Source organism: Micropterus dolomieu, linkage group LG19 (genome assembly GCF_021292245.1).
Source record: "Micropterus dolomieu isolate WLL.071019.BEF.003 ecotype Adirondacks linkage group LG19, ASM2129224v1, whole genome shotgun sequence".
NCBI classification, from domain to species: Eukaryota; Metazoa; Chordata; class Actinopteri; order Centrarchiformes; family Centrarchidae; genus Micropterus; species Micropterus dolomieu.
The window spans coordinates 13,377,480-13,402,088 of NC_060168.1; the positions used below are offsets into that span (position 1 = coordinate 13,377,480).

General features: G+C 44.0%; 3 protein-coding genes across 5 annotated transcripts in view; 1 reads left to right on the forward strand and 2 right to left on the reverse strand.

The window, feature by feature from the left end:
• Positions 1 to 14,807, reverse strand: LOC123958180 (flocculation protein FLO11-like). The gene is made up of 27 exons (XM_046031439.1): positions 14,716 to 14,807; positions 14,308 to 14,428; positions 14,107 to 14,214; positions 13,990 to 14,016; positions 13,793 to 13,849; positions 13,620 to 13,667; positions 13,461 to 13,532; positions 12,785 to 12,907; positions 12,592 to 12,699; positions 11,646 to 12,514; positions 8,941 to 11,584; positions 8,310 to 8,375; positions 7,552 to 7,626; positions 6,903 to 6,956; positions 5,849 to 5,899; positions 5,697 to 5,741; positions 5,001 to 5,066; positions 4,759 to 4,830; positions 4,567 to 4,629; positions 4,151 to 4,255; positions 3,876 to 3,923; positions 3,511 to 3,546; positions 2,695 to 2,766; positions 2,521 to 2,595; positions 2,361 to 2,426; positions 1,461 to 1,566; positions 1 to 380 (listed from the first exon to the last, which is right to left on the reverse strand). The coding sequence occupies exons 1-27, from the start codon at positions 14,723 to 14,725 to the stop codon at positions 279 to 281; spliced, it is 5,289 nt and encodes a 1,762-aa protein (XP_045887395.1). The 5' UTR covers positions 14,726 to 14,807; the 3' UTR covers positions 1 to 278.
• cetn2 (centrin, EF-hand protein, 2) overlaps positions 7,938 to 24,609 on the forward strand; it is a 17,737-nt gene continuing 1,065 nt past the window's right edge. Inside the window, exons 1-6 of one of the 3 annotated variants that reach the window (XM_046031341.1) lie at positions 7,938 to 7,988; positions 8,307 to 8,354; positions 14,114 to 14,252; positions 23,812 to 23,976; positions 24,058 to 24,186; positions 24,451 to 24,588. In XM_046031341.1, coding sequence (XP_045887297.1) covers positions 24,064 to 24,186; positions 24,451 to 24,588 — 261 coding nt within the window. In that variant the 5' untranslated portion in view covers positions 7,938 to 7,988; positions 8,307 to 8,354; positions 14,114 to 14,252; positions 23,812 to 23,976; positions 24,058 to 24,063. Of the gene's footprint in view, positions 7,989 to 8,306; positions 8,355 to 14,113; positions 14,253 to 23,204; positions 23,621 to 23,763; positions 23,977 to 24,057; positions 24,187 to 24,450; positions 24,589 to 24,609 lie in introns of those variants that run through there. The other 2 variants (XM_046031339.1, XM_046031340.1) reach the window with 2 other exon arrangements.
• On the reverse strand, positions 18,145 to 22,296 carry nsdhl (NAD(P) dependent steroid dehydrogenase-like). Its single transcript, XM_046031337.1, has 7 exons — positions 22,020 to 22,296; positions 21,743 to 21,904; positions 20,567 to 20,713; positions 20,320 to 20,448; positions 19,791 to 19,933; positions 19,063 to 19,165; positions 18,145 to 18,905 (listed from the first exon to the last, which is right to left on the reverse strand). The coding sequence occupies exons 1-7, from the start codon at positions 22,038 to 22,040 to the stop codon at positions 18,573 to 18,575; spliced, it is 1,038 nt and encodes a 345-aa protein (XP_045887293.1). The 5' UTR covers positions 22,041 to 22,296; the 3' UTR covers positions 18,145 to 18,572.

Below are 24,609 nucleotides of genomic sequence, written 5' to 3' on the forward strand. Positions count from 1 at the left end.
CAGACATATCCTTCATAATTTACTATTTCAAGCAGATACAGCTTTCACCACCAGGAAAAAAACAACACAAGCTTGTACAACATATTTGACAAATTAGAAATTTAACTTTATGTAAGAATCAACATTAAGCAATGTTATTGGTCACTATAACTGCCTCTTTGATGACCCTAAACACACTCCGGAGTTCAAACTTTGCGAAAGACCAGTTCTCACTGTATATGCAAATGAACGTGAAGGGAAGGGGACGAGGATAAGAGGCTGCTGAAGAGCTTCGATAATCAGTCCAAGGCTTTGGAGTAGCAGCTCTCGCAGTGGACTTTTCCACCATGTAGGAACATACTGTAGAGAAGGTCTCCCATTGGCTTACTACACATGTCACACTGAAAAATTGGGAGAATGTCATTAGAAAATGTAATTATGAGAAATACAGTGAAGAGCAGTGTTTTTATCCTCATCACAGTATACAAAACTGTTTGAAAACACAATTACCTGGTTAAACCATTGATACATTGACTTGCAATATGCAATAGCTAAATATAATTTGGAAGACTCATTTAAAAAAGCAATTAATGTACTACTACTTACTATAAATATGAAAGGAATAGCTTGATCATTTGGGAAATATAGGCTACTTATTGGCAATTTTGCCAATACTTACATAAGAAGATTGATACCACTCTCTCTCTTCTGTCTGTCAAATATAAAGCTACAGCCTGCACCAAGTTAGCTTATCATGAAGACAGGAAATGGTTTAACAGCTACTGGCTCTAGAAATTAGCTGTGTCTAAAGTTAAGAAAGAAAAATCCACCTATCAATATCTCTGAAACTCACTAATTAATGTGCCATCTCTAGTTTGTTTAATCTGTATGAAAACACACTGTAAAAACAGCAGTTTTTCCTGGAGTCACCAATGGTTGCCTGGTTCCTTAGTGGAGGAGTGACTCCTCTTGGCCAAGAAATACTCTGGTAGTTTTTACTTTTTTACTTAAGTAGGAGGATTCTTGAACTATAGAGAGAGCAAGGCTAGCTCTTTACCCCTGTTTCTTGTCTTTACACTTAGCTAATCAGTTGATGGCTTGAGAGTTGTATCAATCTTCTCATCTAAAGGCTCTTTTAGACGCAACAACATCACCACTGTGCTCTGAAACACAGTATTTCCAATGGCTTGCAACAGGCCACAACAGCACAGCTTCGTGATCTCGTGCCCAAAGTTCCACTAGGTTGAACTTGGAACGAGACAGCGCAGCTCAAATCATGTTTTTTCTGAAAGGGCCTCAACTATTTGCAAAAAAAGTGACATATTTACCAAAAGGTCAAACTATTTTTTAAGGGGAACAAAAGCTCATTTTACCCAGGTCAGTCCCTTCAAGGACATGTGAATATACCCAACAATTTATAGTCCAATAAAAACAAAACTGTATCTTCAGCAGAACTGTATCTGAGCAGACAGATGAATTACCTTGAAGCAGGCAGGGTGGCAGTTGATATTGAGGTGCTGGATGGAGATCTTGGCATCACTGCCTACTGGCTTTCCACAGTATGTACAGGCGGATGACAGAGAGCCACTGGGGAGACAGAGCGATTGAGACAGGTTAGTTTGGCCACTGACTCAAGCAGCTCTCATACAACCACAGCTCTGTCTGGTAAAATAACCTGTTACCCTTTCTGTCCAGCGCAGGGGGAACTTAATGATAAATAATCCTTTGATGTCCCTGCTTAGCCTCCTAATGAGCAGGTTTGGTGGAATTTCTGCCCTACTGCTTACACATATCTAGTTTTGTCAGAAGTGGGAATAACAAGGCAGGGGAGAAAGGGCTCAAGCTCATAGCTGGTTTAAAACAGGTTTAGGGAATTGTGTTGTCACCAGGAGTGACAACACAATTCCCAGCAGCTGCTGAAAGAGTAATTAACAGAACTTAATGTCAAATAATCCGACCCATTATGGAAACAAGAGCAACTAGAAAAGACAAAATTTTCTGAAGAATATGTATGTGCCTAAAACTTGCAGTTAAAACATTTTGAAATAGTTAAAATACTGAAAGAAGTTGAAGTGTCACTCTTGTGTAAGTGATGTGTTGAGCTGGAAGTGTCAGTTGAAGCCCTGAAAGAAATTAGCGGAAGTGTACAAACTGAATGATATCAGCTGAACTGTAAGCACAGTTTAAGCATATGTGTTTGACCGGTGGAAGTAATTGACCTGGCAGAGTTGGAAATGTTAGTTGAAGTGTACACATTGAAAGGAGTTGAAGAGAAATGCAGTCATTGAAAGAACAAGAGATGGAGGCAACTGAAGTGTCTGGGGAGAAAGGGCTCAGGTTCCCAGCTTATTTAATACAGGTTTAGAGAATCGTGTTATTACCTGGTGTAAGTGGAGGGGCTGCTGTAAGAGTAACTGGCAGAGCTTGATGTCAAATAATCTGACCCACTATGGAAAAAAGAGCAGTTAGTAAGTCATCATGAGAGCAGTGTGTTTTAATCAATATTGTTATTTGATTGTGTAAATAACATATTGGTCCTACCTATTGATTGTTTCTCTGGCATTATACAAGGACAGCTCTGTTGCATTGACATACTCTTTCACAAACACAAACCCTCTTTAGCAGAGGCAGAGGAAGGAAAGAGTGAGTTAATTTGCACAGTTAAGATAGATATGAGCTGTCACTTTAATTTTAATGTCTAGTAAAATCCCTCACTTTTTAGTATCAGGTTCTGGTGTTTGGACATGCTGGTCTTCTTCTGTCACGCTCCTGGAATAGGTTTCATAACTAGAGACAGAGTGCAGCAGGGTTAGTCTCATCTTTCACTCACTGATGACAGTAGTGTGATGGGTTATACAGAAGGACCCTACATCTGTCAAATTTAACTCAGGAGATAATCATTTTCTGCCATCGCTTGTTAATGGCGTGCTGTTTAACGGGCTGTGATTTGACAAAAGGACGTCTCTAATACACATCATTAATCTGACATCTGGAGACTGATAATTAGAGAGAAGGAAATGAGGGCAAATTGAAAGACAATGGGAGAGCAGATCTTGTCATTTAACTTCAGTAATAGAGTTGAGACAGGAGCCTCTGTAGCCAGGCAACATTCAGGAGCTACAGGTAATGTTAGATCCAGATTGCAGTATTAAGCGGATACAGCGGCTTTCGCACAGGATTTGGACTACATTTCTTACCCCCTAACCAAGACGGCTGTGTTCCTAACACAGAGACAAAAGTAGATCTGGCAGGTGAAAGTCTAAAACAAGCCCAGATGAACTAAATATGAAATGGTGTGCGTTTAATTTTAAATACATTTCATTAAATTAAACTTGGATTCAACTCATAGAATAACAGGTACATTTCATTTCCATACAGTGCCAGATTCATAAAAGACAAAAAGCTCCGGTTTAAAGGAGAGTGTCTTTACAAAAGTAAGAAAATCAACAGACCGAATAGCAGAAAATAACACTCTGGAGAAAGTATTCTTGCATTATGCTGTGTCTGACGTGAACAAGATCATAAACTTACCGATCCATAGCGGGCTCTGGCTCACTGTGTATCTCCCTGGAAAGTAAAGAAAGCTGTATTAGACTTCTACTGTAGGCTGTAGCAGTCAATAACCCGGATGGCGTCCAGTGAACAAGAATGCTGCGTTTTTTATAAGTGTATGAAGCAGATCTTTGTGAATCACAGCTCCAGAGGGGTCTGGGTTTATTGACCAGGTGTGGTCTGTTTTCTATTGTACTGCAGCATTGCCTCATTCTGAGCCCTCCTCCCGTGCTTTGTAATCATAAACATCACCTACATGTGTCTCATTCTCTCAGTTCCTATTAATCTCCCCAGTTTTTGATCAGAAGATGTGAGTTTTAAGAATTTCAAAGGTTTTTCCCAACCTGATAGTGGTGACGGTTGTGACTATCTGGGTCTGCGTATCCTCGGGGCTACAAAATAGAGGACATTCCTGTATTGTAATAGGTCTGGCAGTACAGGTGGAAAAGCAACAAAAGTTGAATATTCTCAGACTAAGCCGAAAGGAAGTTTCAGCTTGCTTTCAATTAAATGGTTGACAGGCACTGCATTTTAAGGTGCTATAATCACATCCTGCTACAATTGAGAAAAATAAAGTGGTTTATTATGCATATAATGAGCCCAACAACAGTGGAGATACCTTTCCTCTTCTTCCTCTTCCTCCTCTTCCTCTCCTGTAGTTGTACTGATAGTATAGAGAGTGGGGGATGTCCACCTGTCCCATGGGGAGTCATTCTCAGTTGATCTGGAGCACAAACATAGACATGACATAGTAGCTTGGATGCGTGCAAGGAGGATGACAAATTCACACTGTATTTTTTTAAAGTAAAAAAAAAGGGGGTGGGGGGGGGGATCTGTTTACGGCAGTTGTGAGGAAAAGTTGTAACAAATATATATCTGACCTATTTTCATCAGCACCAGTGCACAATGATTTCTGGCTCAATGAATAGATGCTGCAAAAGCCTAGTTACTTCACCGTAGTGAAAGGGAAGGAGGTTACGGGAATAAAAGGAGCAGATATGGACACCCAAGCTTTTCATAAAAAAGACGACTTACTTTCTCTCAAACATGACCAGCGTCTTTTCATCTTCAGCTTGGCCTCCTGCTTCGGGTTCTTGGCTGAGGGGGGACATACATTGAAAGGCTTTTAGCACATAATGGACATGGGTGGGATGCATGAAGATGAATAAAACCACAGTGGACCACATTACGTGGAAGTGTTAAGAGTGAATCAAAGTGTGTCATCACCTCTCTTCTGTGTTTGTCTGCTGAGGTGTGCTGGTTTCCCATGTGCGTGCCCATGACCTCTGAGTGCTGAGGCTGAATAGCCAAAGTGGAGAGAAAGACGATGTGGAAGTTATGAAAGATCGAGCACATCAAACAACTGTAATGTGTGCGGTTTGAGAGATTAGGTCCACAGTCTGCCCTTCCCCTCTATGTCTCACTCATAGATTTGGAACACAATTATGCACTAGACTCAGTTTTAATACCTTGTCCTGTCAGTGTTGATAGGGATGACGTTGTCTGCAAGGGAGTCCAACGCATTACTGCTCATACTATTAAACACACAAAACAGGGAAAACAAGAACATTAAAAAAAAACATTAGAATTTAAGAAAAATGAGGTGCCCTGGTGGCCTGGGGGTTTAAATCACTGAATATGAACACAGTGTCTCGAGTTTGAGTCATATGTTGCATGCCATTGCCCCTGACGGCTCTCTCACCCTCATTGCCTGTCATCTCTCTACTGTCAACTCTCTAATAAAAAGGCATAAAATGCCCAAAACAGAAATTACAGGCACACAGGGAACATGTCTCTGTCACACTGAATATAAAGAAAATATTACTTAATTTAAATTTTTGTTGATTTAATCAAATGACTGCTGCTCGATTAGCTATTTCAGTCATTTATCAAGCAACAATACCAAACGTTCCAGCTTTTCAAATGTTTTCTATTTTTCTCCATTTTATATCACTACAATTTGAATATATTTGTATTTTTTTTCCTATTTTATAAAATTGCATTCACTAAATGATAAATGATAATGAAAATAATGCCCAGAGACAGTGTTGATGAACGTGAAGCAGTTGTAAAAACTATGATATTCTACATCACAGTAATGGTATCAGGGCAACAAACAAAGGTTACAATAGAGAAAAAGGGGAATTTGCATGACCATTCCGTACCTGTTGATGGAAATATCTGAGAGGGGCTTGAGCAGGTCAGAGGAGCTGCAATAGAGAAAAGTGGCTCATAATCAGAAACTGCTGAATTATGCATGCTGAGATGCTATCTGGCTGGCTGGAAAACAGTCACAGCTCCAAACCAATATGATTACCTGTTAGGGGATGTGGTCCCTATCGGATATGGATCAAACGGATCAGCCGAGCTGAAAAACAATTTCACACTGATTTCACTCTCAATTGTCAGCATGGCCCATCTTGTGTCGGAGGAATTCTGATCACATTGACTCATAATGGAAAGATTTAATGCAGTTTGAATGGTAAACAGAAACACAGAGGAACCCGGGGCCAAACTCAATCAAAATCAGAATCTGGATGTCTTGATGACAAATGGAAAGACTACTCTGCTGCTGAATGGCAAAATCAGCATATGCCATGTCGTCGAACCCTGATTCCAGCCTACACAAATTATTAAACGCTAAACAGATTGTTAATTTTACCAACAAGAAAATCTTTACCAAACAATTAATTTAATCAACCACATTAAACTTAATTTGTTTATTTAACTGGAATGAGAATCTATCTCATATACTGTTTTTTAAAGCAAATTAAAGTTATTCCCTCACTCAATGTCAGTAAACTATTATTTAAACACAATTACATATATAGTGCATATACTTAAACACACACATCTTAAAGCACTATCCTATATGTGACATGGCAGTAAATAAACTACCTTGATTCAGTGATATTGGTTGTCACATGTGAGCTCCTGGATGGAGGCAAGATTAGAAAGGAAAGGTAAGGAGTGTGGTACGGATGAATGGCATGATGGGAATAGAAAAGAGGGCAAGTAAAGGTTAGCATGGTTCTTCTCATACACTATTTACAATGCCAGTGCATTAGAAAAGCTTGAAGCCCACTGAACAATTTAACAAGCATGAAAACCATCTGAATATAGTAGGCTACAGAGCAGACAACTTCTGTGTGTATGTGTGCACGTCTAATATCTTTTGTCAGTAATGATCACAGTTTTGGTGGTTACAGTGAGTGTCTCTCTGGAGCTGACGGGCAGAGAGACACAGCATAGTTGCGGGCAGAGTTGGTATAAATCATTACAAGGCATATCTGAATAGAATGCATTTCTTAGCAGGAACAGCCCTGCATTGATAGATAATTGTTTAAGAGCAGCCTGTCATCTCCCTCTACCTTTGTGTTTTCTTGGCTGTCTCTTCTGTCTGTTTCCTTTCCTCTCGCTGTGTGCTGTGGCGGGCGGAGACAAAACAAAGCCACAATACTAATCAGTACAGAACATTCTCTTCTATTTCCAGTCGCGCTGCAGATAAGACGTGGCTTTCTGTTTCAAAGTAGTATTACTCAGGAATCTGCGACTTTGTTCCTATCTAACATGGAGCATGGGTTAAAATAGAATGCGGGACGTAAAGGAGCCCTGATTTATGGATCAAACTTGAGGTGGATGGGATTCATTAAAACTCTTGCACCTCAGGGAGCAGGGAGATGCTTGGCCCCGTCATCGGTAGTGATAAGAATTAATGGTACACAAGGAGGGAGTGATGGGGGAGCGGAGGCCATCACAAGTCTGTCTGTTTCTCACCTATGCGTCTTTGTGTTGATTGTACAAAGATATCATTAGCCATGAGATCCAGGGTGCAGACATCAAACACAAAAGTCAAACACAGAGCAGAGTTTGAAACTGTATCCAACTCTGGCAAGGTAAGTTAAGGTAATGCCTCCCCTTGCTACTGACAATGGAGCTATTGATTTTGTACTGATGAAAGGATAATTCTTCGCATAAATCTGTATTTGGGGCTTGGGTGGAAAAAAGCTTTTCCTATACCTGTCTAGTCCGCTAAGCAAATCCTGACTCCAGCGTCCTGGGCTTGGGGGAACAGGCTTTGCTGACTCCTCGGGTCTGCGGAGGCAGAAGGAGTAGAGGAAGGGGAAGAGGAGAAGGTGATGAACATGGGGGGATTTACAATTCAGAGGAGGTTTCAGAGCAAGAACAGGCAAGAACAGTTGAGGTGGAGGAGCGGGAACTCATTAAAGGTCCAACAGTGCCACCTTGTGGTTAATATTCACAGAATTTCTAATGTGAGGAACGCTTAATATGGTTACAATGTATTTTGAACAATCCCACCAGTGAGAGTCAGGAGAGAGATTGTTATTTGTAAACAGTTGCTGAGAACTGGGGCTGGCTCCTGTTCAACACTGCTGACGGTAAGAAGAATCAGTGCATCTGCTTTGGCATGTACACACACATCTCTACATTACATTGTAAGTACCACATTTAATCAAGTCTAATTTGGGACACTCTCTTGTGTGAGGTGGTTTTAGGCACCTGAAATTGAGAAGTGGGTTATTTTGTGATTACTTAGAAGTGAACATAGTGGCACCTAGCCATTATCTGTTTTCGTGCCAACCCTGCTGTGACATGAATGATGTTTTTGGTTTTGTACATGTCCTCTGTACTAGTACCGGCTCATCATCCTTAAAGCTGGAGAGGAAATAGACTATTATTATCAGATGGCATGCTGTTGAGGCTGGAGGCACTAACACACATACTGGTTTATGCTGCTTTCGTCTTTCTTCCAGTACCTGGTTGAACTTGTGCTGAAAGAAATGAGGGTGTCGGACAAGGCGGTGAGTGTATCAACACTGGAACTGTGAGAATAGAAGAATAGAAGAAACACCTGATATTCCAACCTAGCTTTCAATCACAAGTGTAAAAAAGCAAACACACTATAGATGCTTTATCAGCAAAATGTTCTCTAAGTATCAAAAATGCTTAAAGAAAAAGTGATTAATGTAGAAAATGCCCCCTGTGAGTGTTATGTTAATATATATTAAATTTGGAAAACATAATCACTGATGCATCATTGTCTAAGAAAAGTAGAATCGTACTGTTGTATTTGGCCGAGGTGGAGCAAATGTTATCCTAAAAGTTTGGTAGTTTGATCTTTAACAATGCACCATATTTTGGATTTAAGTTCTTTGTATATGATATCTTAAAATACAAAGTTACTAGATGTGGAATATATGTAGTGGAGAAAAAAAGAACACTATTTTCCCCTGAGATGTAGGGGTATAAAAAAAAGTATAAAATGGCATGTAATAGTAAAACTCAAGGAAAGTACAAGTACTTAAAGCCTGTAAATGTACTTTATTTCTTTCCACCACTGAAACTATGCTACAATAGGTGCCCGAACTGACTGATTGTAAATCTGACCTTTGCTTTGGAGATGGTTCCAGTGGTGGTTTGGCCGGGGCAGTAGATGCTGGGACATTTGAAGCAGGGGCAGTGGATGCTGGGGCAGATGAAGCCAGAGCAGTGGATGCTGGAGCAGAGGATGCTTTGACAGCTGAAGCCGGGACAGTGGATGTTGAGACAGTCAAAGCTGGGGCAGTGGATGCTTTGACAGTTGAAGCCGGGGCAGTGGATGCTGGAGCAGAGGATACTTTGACAGCTGAAGCTGGGGCAGTGGGTGCTGGGACTGTTGAAGCTGGGGCAGTGGATGCGGGGACAGATGAAGCCAGGGCAGTGGATGCTGGAGCAGAGGATACTTTGACAGCTGAAGCTGGGGCAGTGGGTGCTGGGACTGTTGAAGCTGGGGCAGTGGATGCTGGGACAGTTGAAGCCGGGGTGGTGGATGCTGGGACAGCTGAAGCTGGGACAGTGGATGCTTTGACAGTTGAAGCCGGGGTGGTGGATGCTGGGACAGCTGAAGCTGGGACAGTGGATGCTTTGACAGTTGAAGCTGGGGCAGTGGGTGCTGGGACTGTTGAAGCTGGGCCAGTGGATGCTGGGACAGTTGAAGCCAGAGCAGTGGATGCTGGGACAGTTGAAGCTGGGGCAGTGGATGCTGGGACAGTTGAAGCCGGGGCAGTGGGTGCTGGGACTGTTGAAGCTGGGTCAGTGGATGCTGGGACAGATGAAGCCAGAGCAGTGGATGCTGGGACAGTTGAAGCTGGGGCAGTGGATGCTGGGACAGATGAAGCCAGAGCAGTGGATGCTGGGACAGATGAAGCCGGAGTACTGGATACTTTGACAGCTGAAGCTGGGGCAGTGGGTGCTGGGACTGTTGAAGCCGGGGCAGTGGATGCTGGGACAGATGAAGCCGGAGTACTGGATACTTTGACAGCTGAAGCTGGGGCAGTGGGTGCTGGGACTGTTGAAGCCGGGGCAGTGGATGCTGGGACAGATGAAGCCGGAGTACTGGATACTTTGACAGCTGAAGCCGGGGCAGTGGATGCTGGGACAGATGAAGCCGGAGTACTGGATACTTTGACAGTTGAAGCTGGGGCAGTGGATGCTGGGACAGTTGAAGCCGGGGCAGTGGATGCTGGGACAGATGAAGCCGGAGTACTGGATACTTTGACAGCTGAAGCTGGGGCAGTGGGTGCTGGGACTGTTGAAGCCGGAGTACTGGATACTTTGACAGTTGAAGCTGGGGCAGTGGATGCTGGGACAGTTGAAGCCGGGGCAGTGGATGCTGGGACAGATGAAGCCGGAGTACTGGATACTTTGACAGCTGAAGCTGGGGCAGTGGATGCTGGGACAGATGAAGCCGGAGTACTGGATACTTTGACAGCTGAAGCCGGGGCAGTGGATGCTGGGACAGATGAAGCCGGAGTACTGGATACTTTGACAGTTGAAGCTGGGGCAGTGGATGCTGGGACAGTTGAAGCCGGGGCAGTGGATGCTGGGACAGATGAAGCCGGAGTACTGGATACTTTGACAGCTGAAGCCGGGGTGGTGGATGCTGGGACAGTTGAAGCTGGGACAGTGGATGCTTTGACAGTTGAAGCCGGGGCAGTGGGTGCTGGAACTGTTGAAGCCGGGGTGGTGGATGCTGGGACAGTTGAAGCTGGGGCAGTTGAAGCTGGGGCAGTGGATGCTGGGACAGATGAAGCCAGAGCAGTGGATGCTGGGACTTTTGAAGCCATGGCAGTGGGTGCCGGGACAGTTGAAGCTGGGGCAGTGGATGCTGGGACAGTTGAAGCTGGGGCAGTGGATGCTGGGACTGTTGAAGCCGGAGCAGTGGATGCTGGGACAGTTGAAGCTGGGGTAGTGGGTGCTGGGACTTTTGAAGGCGGGGCAGTGGATGCTTTGACAGTTGAAGCCGGGGCGGTGGGTGCTGGGACTGTTGAAGCTGGGGAAGTGGATGCTGGGACAGTTGAAGCTGGGACAGTGGATGCTTTGACAGTTGAAGCCGGGGTGGTGGGTGCTGGGACTGTTGAAGCTGGGGTAGTGGGTGCTGGGACTTTTGAAGCTGGGGAAGTGGGTGCTGGGACAGTTGAAGCTGGGGCAGGGGATGCTGGAGCAGGGGATGCTTTGACAGTTGAAGCCGGGGCGGTGGATGCTGGGACAGTTGAAGTCGGGGCAGGGGATGCTGGAGCAGGGGATGCTTTTACAGCTGAAGCCGGGACAGTGGATGCTTTGACAGTTGAAGTCGGGGCAGTAGATGCTGGGACAGTTGAAGCTGGGACAGTGGATGCTGGAGCAGGGGATGCTGGGACAGTTGAAGCCGGGGCAGTAGCTGCTGGGACAGTTGAAGCCGGGGCAGTAGCTGCTGGGACAGTTGAAGCTGGGGCAGGGGATGCTGGGACAATTGAAGCCGGGGCAGTGGATGTTTTGACAGTTGAAGCCGGGACAGTAGATGCTGGGACAGTTGAAGCCAGGGCGGTGGATCTTGGGACAGTTGAAGCCGGGACAGTAGATGCTGGGACAGTTGAAGCCGGGGCAGTCGATGCTGGGACAGTTGAAGCCGGGGCAGTGGATGCTTTGACAGTTGAAGCCGGGACAGTAGAGACTGGGACAGTTGAAGCTGGGGCGGTGGATGCTGGGACAGTTGAAGCCGGGGCGGTGGATGCTGGGACAGTTGAAGCCGGGGCAGTGGATGCTTTGACAGTTGAAGCTGGGACAGTGGATACTGGGACAGTTGAAGCCGGGGCAGGTGATGCTAGAGTAGGGGATGCTTTGACAGTTGAAGCCGGGGCAGTGGATGTTTTGATAGTTGAAGCTGGGACAGTAGATGCTGGGACAGTTGAAGCCGGGGCGGTGGATCTTGGGACAGTTGAAGCCGGGACAGTAGATGCTGGGACAGTTGAAGCCGGGGCAGTCGATGCTGGGACAGTTGAAGCCGGGGCAGTGGATGCTTTGACAGTTGAAGCCGGGACAGTAGAGACTGGGACAGTTGAAGCTGGGGCGGTGGATGCTGGGACAGTTGAAGCCGGGGCGGTGGATGCTGGGACAGTTGAGGCCAGGGCGGTGGATGCTTTGACAGTTGAAGCTGGGACAGTGGATACTGGGACAGTTGAAGCCGGGGCAGGTGATGCTAGAGTAGGGGATGCTTTGACAGTTGAAGCCGGGGCAGTGGATGTTTTGATAGTTGAAGCTGGGACAGTGGATACTGGGACAGTTGAAGCCGGGGCAGGTGATGCTAGAGTAGGGGATGCTTTGACAGTTGAAGCCGGGGCAGTGGATGTTTTGATAGTTGAAGCTGGGACAGTAGATGCTGGGACAGTTGAAGCCGGGGCGGTGGATCTTGGGACAGTTGAAGCCGGGACAGTAGATGCTGGGACAGTTGAAGCCGGGGCAGTCGATGCTGGGACAGTTGAAGCCGGGGCAGTGGATGCTTTGACAGTTGAAGCTGGGACAGTTGAAGCTGGGGCGGTGGATGCTGGGACAGTTGAAGCCGGGGTGGTGGATGTTGGGACAGTTGAAGCCGGGGCAGGAGATGCTTTGACAGTTGTAGCCGAGGCAGGGGAGGCTGGGACAGTTGAAGCCGGGGCGGTGGAGGCTGGGACAGGAAGTGGAGTGACCACCTTTGTACCCACTGGTTTTATGTCTTCAAATTGTTTTTTTCCTGTAACAGACACTGGAGAAGGGTCTTCATTCACAGGCTTCGGGGCAGCCTCCTCCACCTTCGGTACCACAGGCTGTTGAACAGCGACATCAACAGCTGCCTTAACACTGGTGTCGGCTCTGTAAACCACAGAGATAATGAATGGAATTGAAAGAACAGAAATCACTTGCTGTTGTGGAAATAGAAACATGGCTCAGGACTTACATTTTCTGTGGTATGGGCTCAGGGGCGGAGGCGACAGATGTGACGGGGACGACAGGGGAGGGGGGAGGAGTGCTGGCAGGTGCTGGAGTCGTAGCACTCTCATCATCATCAGTAATCTCCACCCTGCACATTTGTAGCCATGCACACATACAACCACACACACACACACACACACACACGGAGTAGGGAATGGGAACAGACAGGCAGAGTTGATCACACACTTGGAGTTATAGGTTTTTACTTTAAGCTTCAGGGTCAGAGATATTAGATAGAACATTTACCTTTTAGCCACAAATGATGGACTGCTATTAACCAATGAGATGTCAGGTGTTTCTTCTTGAGACCTGAGGTTTTCAGCACACAGCTTTTATAAATACCTCCATACATGCTCACCATTTATAATCACGTGTTGTTGAAAAAAAGTGTAATTTTTAAAATGAAGAAGAATTCCAGAAACAGGTTGAGTCTTAAGATCAGCATTAGGAGAGTGACATAAGACATGCTTACTCATATTTCTTAGCTGCAGAAAGCACATAAGACCGTTTCCTGACTGCAGATCTCTTCAGAACATTGCTGGCTGCCTCCGTACTGCGAAATGAATCATTATGATGTTAATGTAACATCTTTTCTGTGAGTGTGAGTTCAAACTGGACAGTGCTCTTTACAGGACTTTTACCGTTTCTCCTGCTCTTCGTGGCTAAGATGGCCCTCCTGGACCTCTGAAGCAGTCCTCACAGTGTACGGGGCTCTAAGGAAGAGAAGCACAAACACAGACCTCATTAAAATACATTCTCACTCAGCTGTTATCTGGGAATCTGAATTTGTGTGCGCTCACATTTTCTTGTAGTTCTCTGAAGGTTTTTTGGTGAATGGTGTTGTTCCACTGTAAAACAAACAAACAACATAAAAAACAGATAACAGTAATGTGGGAACCAGATAGTCAATCAAAGTGCATCTCTAGTCACACTATTAATCAATTCTGCTTGTTGAAGTTAGAGAAGCTCTTACCTTAAGCCATTAGATGTTGAGGATGAAACAGGCTTGTCTAGTTTGACGAAAACGCCTCTGAGAGAAAAACAAAAGAGTAAATACATTATTTTAATGTAACATAGCCCCCATGCAGGGCCATTTTCAGATAATCACTACTACTGCTTTTAACTCTACTTTCAAATTGGATGTGTGAAAGTTGAAAGTGCTAATCTTACCTGATCAGGAATCCTGATGTTGGTGTTCTGAGATCAAAACAGAGACTTGTTATCAGCACAGTCATGTCTTGTGGGATGTTTCTAGATAACACTGTGACATTAGAAACTTGTGTTTACCTTTCAGTGTCAGATGTGGTGGGTGGAGGAGTGGATTCCACTGGTGACAACACTGAACTGGTCTCAATGGGGGCTCCGTTCAAACGGCCGGCCCTTACTTCTGCTACCCTGCATGGACGCACAGGAACTTGGTTTTGTCTACTCAAGTGAGTGAGTAAGGTGATAATATGGACAGAACCATATTTAAACATGTGGTTTTACCATGGCTTCACCTCCTCCTCAGTTTCAGCCTGAGTTTCATTACTGCGCTGCAACCAGCTGGCGTCTCCCTTCAGCTTGGTCCGCACTTTGGTGGTACGGAACACAGATGCTTTGTCCCCCTCTGAGACACAAACACGTGCATGTCATATACCCACCGGCCATCTGAGATATATTATACACACCGTAGGCTGCCTCACAATGACATCTTAATAACCGTCTGCTAAAATACATGATATTCAGTACCCTTTGGGCAGACACACACCACACAGCCACTTGTATTTTGCATTAAATCAGGGCAATGACACAAGATCACAACTGACAGAGACATCAGGCTGACGCAGTGACACGCCCTCTGATTTTATTGGAGGGATCGCCTCACCTTCACATCAGATCAATTTGCCTGCTCACCTTTTGACATGCTTGTTCTAGAAGTTTCTCTCGCTTCTTTGTTCTGCTATCTTTGCAGGTTACCTGAAAAACATAGTGGAACCACATTGAGACAGAGACTGTGTTGAAATAAAGTGTGCAATTTGCAGCAAATGTCTTATAACACAGTTGTAAAATGGTCCTCCCCACGCTGTGTTCCTTCTCAATAAGGAACTCTGTAAAGCATTCCACTGTCTCATCTTTAAGACATGTAGATGATCCTGTCCTACCACTTTCCATAAAATGCTGCTGTTGCCTAATTATGAATGGACACACACACACACACACACACATATACACCTGGCCCTTTGTGATTTATGTGACTGGGCTAATATTGCTTCCTTCTATACAAATTATTTGACCCCTCAGTTATTTACGGTCAGAAATTAACTGCTCAGGAGCAAACCTTCTACCCAAGGAACCGAAGAAGAAAAGGAAAATACTAATTAAACACTGACAAGTGCTCCCGTATGGGAAAGTAGGTTCGGATTACAGCTTATGCAAAATCAGTACTGCCAAATTCAGAATGCAAATATAACTTTCAAAACTCCCAGGGCTGTGAATTCACTCTCTCTAAAGCACGTTGCCATAATATCTCTTGAGGATATTGTCCTCAATATTGGTGACAGAGCAAATACACTGAGGGCTCAGAAAGCATATTTATCCTAGGTTTAACACATCAGCCCGCACAAGATAAATGATTGATGAAGAGCAATAGCATTTAAGGCTAGCAAGGAGCAGGATACACAACTTTACTGACAAGCACTCATGACAGGGAAACACCCAGAAACACTGACAATCACCAGTTAACACTTTAAACAGTTTATGTAGTTTAATTGATCACTTTTACTCTTTCTGTTCTTACAGCTGCTGATTACTGGAGCTCTAAATACAGAATCTATCCAGACAATTTTCTATAATCATGTTGTAAATAATACACCTGCCACCGAGCACTTACCTGCTTTTACTGTATGTCCAGGAGAACAACGTCCACCCAGCTCAGTCAAGAGTCTGTGATAAGTGTTTCCCTCTGAGTTTGGCTGGTGTGTGCAGAGGGTAAGTATTTTGTCTGACAGGTGTCTCGGTCTCCGTTCTAGAAAACAGGTACGGGCGTGAGCACTAACAAGCCCAGCCAGTCAAGGAAGGCAGATGTGGGGTGGAGCAGTATGTGTTTGTCCATCTTTGTGTGTGTGCGTACATACGTAATAGGGGTTGTACTCATTTCTGTTTACTAGATCTGTGCTTTGTTTCTGGGAGCTAAGCAAGCACATACCTGTTGTACAGGTGACTGACAATTAAAGAGAAGAGGACAACGATGACAGGGTGCACAGCAAGGCTTTCATAAATTAAGAAACGCGCAGCAACATCTCCTGTGGGAACGCTGCTCTCATGCTCACTGGGTAGGAAAACCCAGGAAGCAAGCACACAAATAATTAAAATGAGATCAGGGACAACCCACACAGCTGAACTGAGATAACAAACACAAATCATGGTCACATCAAGAAAAATTATATAAAAGCCAATCTTTCAATTTTTAAACATGTTGAATATATTAAATTCTAATTTCACTGTTGAAATAAAAATGTATTATATGACTTGCCTTGATCAAATATGTCAAAAGTAAATTATGACTTTCTTTAACCTTTTGTAGTACATATTCTAGGTAGAAAAGTAGATTAAAGCCTATAGTAAACAAAATGTTTGCTCAATGTGAATGACTGTCTATGTTTGTATAAGTGAAAGCCAAGAACAAGTCTATGCTCCTGCAATTGGCCAACAATTCCTCCAACAACTTGCAACAAAAAGCACTTTCTGAGCGACTGGCCACTGTATGCACTCTGTGGAAACACAACATGGAGATCAGCCGTCCACAGTTTCTGTAAAAAAAAAACAAAAGAAGCAATCTCACACATGCTGTGCATACATTTACGAAGCCTTTTCAAATTGGAAAAGGGTGTGAAAAGATTTCGCAACATATCAGAGAATGTGGAAGAGGAAATTAGCAAGTCTGAGAGCCAAAGTTTCACTCTGGTGAGCACACTGGCAAGTGTAAACGCTTGAGTCCATTATCTACCTGGATGCCTCTTTAACCTGAACAAGAAACCAGTCAGACAGCCTTGCCTGGTGCTGCTGACTCTAGCAGTGAATCATTAGGGTGCTGCTGGCGTAGAAATAAAACGAGAATGCAAAGTATCTGAACTTAACCCCCACCTTTCTGTTGCCACACCAAGACACAGAATGATAAAAATGCTTCAACCTAGAAAAGGCCAACCACTGTTAGCTATGAATACATGAAACATGAATACTGTGAAAATGAGGCACTAGTTTTTTTGGTTCAGTTTCATAACTTTTTATAACTTCATCATCAAAATGACAGAATAAAGAAATAGGATTGTAGCTTATGATGCATTTTCATTGCCCATCCCATCATTATATTTGATGACAGTCCTTCTGTAGTAGTCTAGCAAATTGCCTAACTCGTAGGCGCACATGCCATCCTGATGACATGCAGTATCTAATACCAGAGATGCTCCAGTATCAGAGTAAAGGTATAAAGTGTGTTTGAACATGTCAAAACAAAAAATGATGTATAAAAGGAAATGCATTACATGGCAAAATTGTGGACATATTTGATCATCTCATTTGTGAAGGCTGTCTTAAAACAATACTCACATGCCCATATGTACAATAAAACACTACCGATCGCTGTAATCATTCCTCCTATCCACACTAGCCTTGAAGACAACCCTTCATAATGCAATTCCAATGTAAGAGAGTCTTTATCCCCGCGACCCTGTACGTAGGATAAGCGGTTGACGATGGATGGATGGATGGATGGATGGAGATAGTCTTTATTCTGTGTAGAGGTATTCTAAAGTTCAGTCTAAGCTAATATTAAACTTTAGTATTGTGATTTAATCATATCAAATGGGTATCTAAGTTTGGAAGATAACCACTGATTTGTCTGTCTCCGCCTGCTAAAGCCTCATATTAGCTTTGGCTGAACTTTGAAATGCATTTTTTCCACATAAAGACCCATTTCTGGCACTGGAATCGCATTAGGAAGGGATCCTTTCATGGTCAGTATGGACAGGAGTTTTATTGTACATATACAGTACGTATGTATTATTTTAGGACAGACTTGAAAAATGTGAACCTATATGCTGCTTTCTACTGTAAGCCAGTCGAGTTCTTCGACACATAGCCCATTTTTGCACGTGGTGTTGTGCACAGGGGAATTGTTCTGTTGAAACAAAGGGCCTATCTCAAACTGTTGCCATAAGTAGAAAGGGGCTTATCCAAAACTAAATAAAACCACCCCCGACCAAAGTACAAATCCCTGTCCACATACTTTTAGCTATATAACGTAAAGCCAGTCATCATTTGAAATAATCCCTTTCAGGCAAGTTGTATCAGTAGAATCATAGTTTAGTGAAATGTATTAAGGCATTTTGACATAAAACAGCAGCATCTCAAAGTGCCAACATCACACGGGTGAAACACATGGAACAATAATATTTGTACATCTTTGCAGTTTTCACAGTGTAAGAAGTATATTTCAGTTGTCATAAACTGTGCTTCCACCATTCACTAAGTGCTTTAAAACTTTTGTAATATCAGACAGCAGTGTGTGGACCGAAACTAGGGCAGTCTGCTGCCTCCTGCTGGTGAAAATGGTACATGCACATTGAAAAGGCACACAAATACTGCACATTGTGGGGCTTGGATACACATAAACCACCTGTTCCCTCATTTTGAATTGTCCATTCAGTGTGGCCTGATCACCATAACTGCACTAACACTGACAGTTGAACATATCCTAATCTTCCAGTCTACCATCAAGCCCCTTGTCTGAGATTAGGGTAGCTCTGCACCGTGCGTGCTATCCCCTCCTTCACACTGACTAACGGTTTGTAGCCCAGGTCCTGTTTGGCGCGGTCACAGCTGTAGTAGTGGTGGGTTCCAGCCAGGGCCACTCTCATTGGTGTAAAAGTGGGTTTAAAGGACACAAGAGGGCGCAGGATGAGGGCCAGCAGCCAGAGGAGCAGGGCCAGTCCATAGACAAGAATGTAGGGGAGGTGGTAGCGGGGAGCAGCATATCCCAGACCCACCAACACCTCAGACATGAAGTCCCAGAATTTAACTGGCTCATCATTGGTGATGTGGTACGGCTGAAAGTGAAGCAGAGGATTTAAGATGTAGTAACTTGAACTTGTTTGGAAAGCACTCACAAATAAAAATTCTAAGCCTGCAGAGGACAATGACAGAATCCTTTAAACCAGCAAAACCATGTGATTGGCTCTGCGTTTGATTTTATTCCCCACTCACTTTTCCACATATGGGCGAGTCCGGCCTTAGGCGTTCAGCAGCCAGGATGTGGCCATGAACTACATTCTCCACAAAGGTGAAATCCACCAGATTGGTCCCATCACTGAAGAAAACAAAGACAGAGAATTAAATAAAGAAATATACCAATAAGCAATAGGGATCTAAACGTATTAAAGCATGTAATCGTTCAGCACACTGGTGCAGCAGTCTATGGGCTAAGCCCTACTTCAATAGCAGGGGAGAAGTGGGTAGGCCAGTGAGTGGGTGAGTATGGTTTAAGTAGGGGAGAGTGGATATGTAGGATGTTTTAGAGATGACACATTTTCAGAATCCAGTATCGTTGACTAAAGTATAAGAACATAAACACATGCAAATTTGATGAATTTGGTAGTGTATTCTGTTTCCAGTTACCAACAGTAATGCTAGCAAGGTTAGCAGAACTAGCTGCAGCCTCTGAAATTTGGTTCTTGTGTTGCCTTCACAGGCGGTTGATAAATTAGTTGTGTGCACCCACTTCATATCAGTTTACTGCACAAGATGTTATATTTATATGTAGGAAGCCCAATCGAGGCCCTACATTAGAGATCAGGTTGGGGGGAGAACTGACAGTCTCCTTGACGCTTTTTTTCTCTGCCATTCTGGTTTATGAAATGCGCTGAACAACGTTAGTTTCCAGTACATGGACTTCAATAAATCAATTGTTAGTCAAGTAACAGTGGTTGCCTTACCCAATGATGAACTTCATCTTGCCCCTGCGAGCGGTGTCCACAAGGATAGGAACCAGCTGTGGGTCCCGAGGGCCAAAGATGCCATGAGGCCGGATGGCAACTGTGAGGAAACCCTTCTCCTTGTCACAAGCCTCGAGGACCAACTGAAACATAAAGGCAGTTTAATGTATTCAACTCTGGATACTGCAAAGCAGAGGATGCTGCAAAAGTGTGCTCCGATCATTTGCTCTCTTCTCTCTCGTAGTTCACTGACAGTGAAGGGAACGGGGCAGATGACATGCAAATAACAGAGGAAAGATGTACCCACTTACCGCTGACGATGAAGTATAATGCTGAAGAAAATACAGCTAATTAAACAAAAAATGTGATACGGATGAGGTATGAGGAAGGAGGACATTCCATTCATCACAGCACATCAGAGTATGAACACAGACACACCCACACCCACTCAAAACTAGAAGGAGGAACCACATTCCAAAAGTAGAGGAAACACTACAGCTACACTGGTGAAACCAATAAACTCCGCTACCTTTTCTTGCACAATCTTGGTCTCTGTGTAATAGTCAATGGGCTTTTTGGCGTATGGCAGATCCTCTCTCCCATTCTTAACGTCTTTCCCTTCAAACACCACACTGGCACTGCTCGTCAGGACCAGTTTCTGGCAAAACAAAAACAACAAGAGTTAAATATCTTAAAAAACATCTTTCATCCTTAAACAGTAAAGCGCAGGCATAAACAAACAAAATGTAAGCCCAGTCTCCCCCTGGCTGCCTCACCTGTACTCCAGCCTCGATGCAGGCCTGAATAACGGTGCGTGTGCCCTGAATGTTGACTCTCTCAAACAGCCCGCGGTCATCGCTGGCGGGTGCTGGGGAGGCACAGTGGAAGACCAGGGACACATCCTTCAGCGCTGGCAGCAGCACCTGCAGCAGAATGTGACAGACACCTCACAGCTGTTGACACTTGAATCCGATTATGTTAGAGAGTCATTGGTCCAGGCCAAACATACTTTTTAAGTCTTTTGGGGTAAGTCTCAAGAGTTCATTGGCAAACTGCAAGTATTTCAGGGTAAAAAGGAGCCTGTATTTGAACATTTTTCTTTCAAAGCTGAGTTAACATAGCTGAGCTCGAGTCCTTTCCTTTTACGTCAAGTCCCACAACAGTCGAGTCCAAGACCCCATTTTTGTCTTACTCAACTTGAAGGCCCAATCTCAATGTCCACACTCACAGATTTACAGACCTTCTGCTAAGTCCGTGAGAGCTTAGGGCTGTCCCACTGTCAAATCGTGCACGAGGGCTCCCTCGCAGACATTTTGAGGCCCTTTTGCTACATTTATGCAGACTTTGCCGGAGGGAATTGCCCACAGTTCATAGCGTTGTGACATGAAACATGGGGGTTACCGGGGGAAGCCCGGGAGTGAGAGGAAAATCACAGCAAATCTGCCTTATGAGAGAATAAGAAGAACAGTAAACAAACAAGCATGGAAGGAGCAACCAACCCTGACATTAACATGGTTAGAAAAAAGTTTACACAGATTTAAGATGGTACAGAGAGCACATGAAATCAGAGAATTACAATCATCTTATTACACACCCAGTTTATTCAACTATATATTTTAGTTTTTTCTTAATGATGCTGTTTAGACCAACAACAATGCATTGATTAAAGACAATTACTTCTTGTCCACTCTGTAGAGAAAGAGCTTGCAAGACCTATAAATCAGGTAGTCCGAAAGTGAAAAATGTAAAATCAAAAGTGTTTCAGCGTCGTCAAGGTAACATGATAATGTGGCAAAGGACTGTCCCATTCCTGATTATAGCATTTTGAGCCCTTGTAGCCTCTTGCACTCATACGTAACCTGACAAGTGACGCCAGTTAAGTCTGTGAGGGTTTAGGGTTTAGGGGGGACATTGAGAGTGGGCCAAAGTGTGCAGCTCTGGTCCAGACTCACCTGTTTGTCGCAGAGGTCTCCCTGGTGGAAGGTGACGCTAGGCAGCTCGTAGCTCTGACGGATGTCAAACACAGAAACAGAGTAGCCTCGATCCAACAGTTTCTCCACCAAGTGTCTGCCCAGGAAACCAGACCCCCCGACCACTGCACACCGTTTATTACTCTGTATGACACGCAGAGAGCGATTACTGATACATTTCAAGAAACAACAAAAACTGCATGAGCATCATGAAAGGCTGTCGCTGATTTAATTGCACCATAAAAATGTTTGGACTCACCGGTCGAACTCGCGTGGCCATAGTGAGTGAGAAGCGACCAACAGGTGAGCGAAACTGTAAGGACTTGGAAAATGTATTGTGTTGTTCAGTATCTGTCCTTACAGGTGGAACAGCGATAACGAAACGTTATATAATGCGCAATGACAACTTTTAACATGAGAAGCACGCGATACTGCACTATTTAGCTGTAGTCAGTGCGTACAACTAAACCGCACACGAACCATGGACCGCGTGAATCAGCTGAGTGAGGTGTTCTCTGTGATTGGTCGAGCCAAAGCTCAGCACAAAGATTACGTTCATGAACAGCCAATGGTGTACAGAACACGTCAAAGAACGCCACAATTTACACCAACCGGGGACGACAGACTGATTCTATCCGCCTCCTAGCTCGAAGGCCACGCCCCCAGATCTCCGTCAGACCCACAATTCATAAACCAGTTCGAAATTTGTGAATTTATTACTTTTAAGATTAATATTTTTCGACATTTTTGCCACATAGATTAGTAAGTAAAACTATAGCAGATAACGCCCAAATACCTGTTTATTTTTGAGAAGTAGTGCAAAAGTAACAACTGCACTATATTGAGAAAATGATAATACTAAAAATTAAAGAAACACCTATAGAAAACACCGGTATCTACTGGACAGAAAACAACAACTGATCAAACTAGTGGAGCATATATTTGAGAAGATATTTAAAATGTGAGTAGCCATACTTGTGCCACGCAGTATGCCATGCTGTACTGTGAACCCATACAATAATAATATGCTTTCTTGAGAAATGGCAATCGCCATTTGGTCACAAAGGCCATGGATGCTGGCTGCATATGGGCAATTGTAGAAGTATATAAAAGTATTGTACAATTATTGTCCTGTTCATTTTATGATTATTAGGCCTACTTTTATATTATTATCTTTAGCCATTAGCCAATATCTTGCGCTGGATAGTGTTCTCTTCTATTAGAAGAAGCTCTGATCTGAGGTCTGCTGACACTAGAGGGTGTATTGAGGCACATTCGCAGAATAGCATGAGCAAATGCCTCATTTCCTACAATATGATATATTTTTCTATTCAATAAAACACAAAGAGTTCGTCATTTTCCATATTCTATCTATCCAAGAAAGATTAACAGTGAATTTTCTGATCGTGTCTTGCGCCCCGTGATCCTCGGCAACCAATCATGTTTTTGCCCGACTGGTGCGTTTGATTTCATTCCCAATTGTGCCTGTCTGAATCCTGATTCAATTCCTCAGTGGCCTTAGAACAACTGGTTCGTCTGCTGGCACAAAGGGTGAACAAATCAAACGGGTGGGCTCCATGACAGCAGCTGCTGGTCAGCAAACCCTGTGCATGTTGTTGGCTAGCAACGGCGATATTCTGCACATTTTAGCAGCTGTTCTTCTGAAATAAATAAGACGGTTTTGAGGAATAAGAGACTATCTTGTATTCTGAGTAATTAAACGGTTAATGCGAGTAAAGTATAAATCGTTATCTTCTCCTCCTCCTCCTCTAAATGATAAGGAGGATTCCTAGCCCAGAAGAAAACATTGCTTAACAGATCCGCAGTTCCTTTTTCTCAATAAATATACAGCTACTGATGGTGAGTGGAAATGTTTCATAATAACGTCTATCTTTGTGTGTTGCATTTGAGCCACAGGTTATGGATATTTACATTGTTCCTTTTTCTATTGGACAGCTGTTTATTTTCCACCAGAAACCTCTCTGATTCTAATGTTATCATAGGCTGCCATCAACCATTAAGATCCCCCTCCCTTCCTGTGTCCCCACCAGGCGACCAGTGCCAAGAGACCATCCCTGCAGGGTCCTGTGCCACCTCCTCGCAAGAAGACAACCCCCAAACCGGAGCTGACCGAGGAGCAGAAGCAGGAGATCAGGGAGGCGTTCGAGCTGTTTGACACAGACGGATCTGGATACATCGATGTCAAGGAGCTCAAGGTATAAGTGCTCCAACACTGATCGCGATCAATACGACGGTCTCTGTGTGCCTCACCCTCCACCTTTCTCACACTGTGCCAGGTCGCAATGCGAGCTCTGGGGTTCGAACCAAAGAAAGAGGAGATCAAGAAGATGATTGGTGAAGTGGATAAGGATGGCACAGGGAAAATCTCCTTCGCTGACTTCCTCACTGTCATGACACAGAAAATGGTCAAGAACTATATTCTATAAATTCCTATTGCTCACACCTCCAACAGTGTTTAATTTCTCTTTAGTTTTAAATTGAGCTGCTAGTTTTGTCCTACAGATTGCAGATTTTGATTCCAGACGTTAGTCCACAACCATAACTCCACCTTAGCAGCCCCACTTAAATTTCCCATTGGCACACACTCAAACTCTGGCTACATTTATGTTTATGCCTCCTGCAGAATGGCAGTTTGTGCCAAAACTATTCTCCATCTTCTCTGATTTTAGGCTGAGAAGGACTCCAAAGAGGAGATCCTGAAAGCTTTCCGGCTGTTTGATGATGACGAGACGGGTAAGATCTCATTCAAGAACCTGAAGAGAGTAGCCAAAGAGCTGGGAGAAAACCTCACAGACGAAGAGCTGCAGGTAAAGGACACAACTGTGGAA

Bases quoted from the DNA above. Each gene is read 5' to 3' on its own strand.
- LOC123958180 (XM_046031439.1), bottom strand. The intron at 14,017-14,106 runs GTAAACACAAGT...TTTTGATCTCAG, and splicing joins ACCACATCTGACACTGAAAG to AACACCAACATCAGGATTCC. The intron at 4,630-4,758 runs GTGATGACACAC...GTCCCCCCTCAG, and splicing joins CAGACAAACACAGAAGAGAG to CCAAGAACCCGAAGCAGGAG.
- nsdhl (XM_046031337.1), bottom strand. From the start codon at position 22,040: ATGGCCACGCGAGTTCGACCG. The intron at 20,714-21,742 runs GTGAGTCTGGAC...ATTCTGCTGCAG, and splicing joins GAGACCTCTGCGACAAACAG to GTGCTGCTGCCAGCGCTGAA. The intron at 18,906-19,062 runs GTGAGTGGGGAA...CTTCACTTTCAG, and splicing joins ACTCGCCCATATGTGGAAAA to CCGTACCACATCACCAATGA.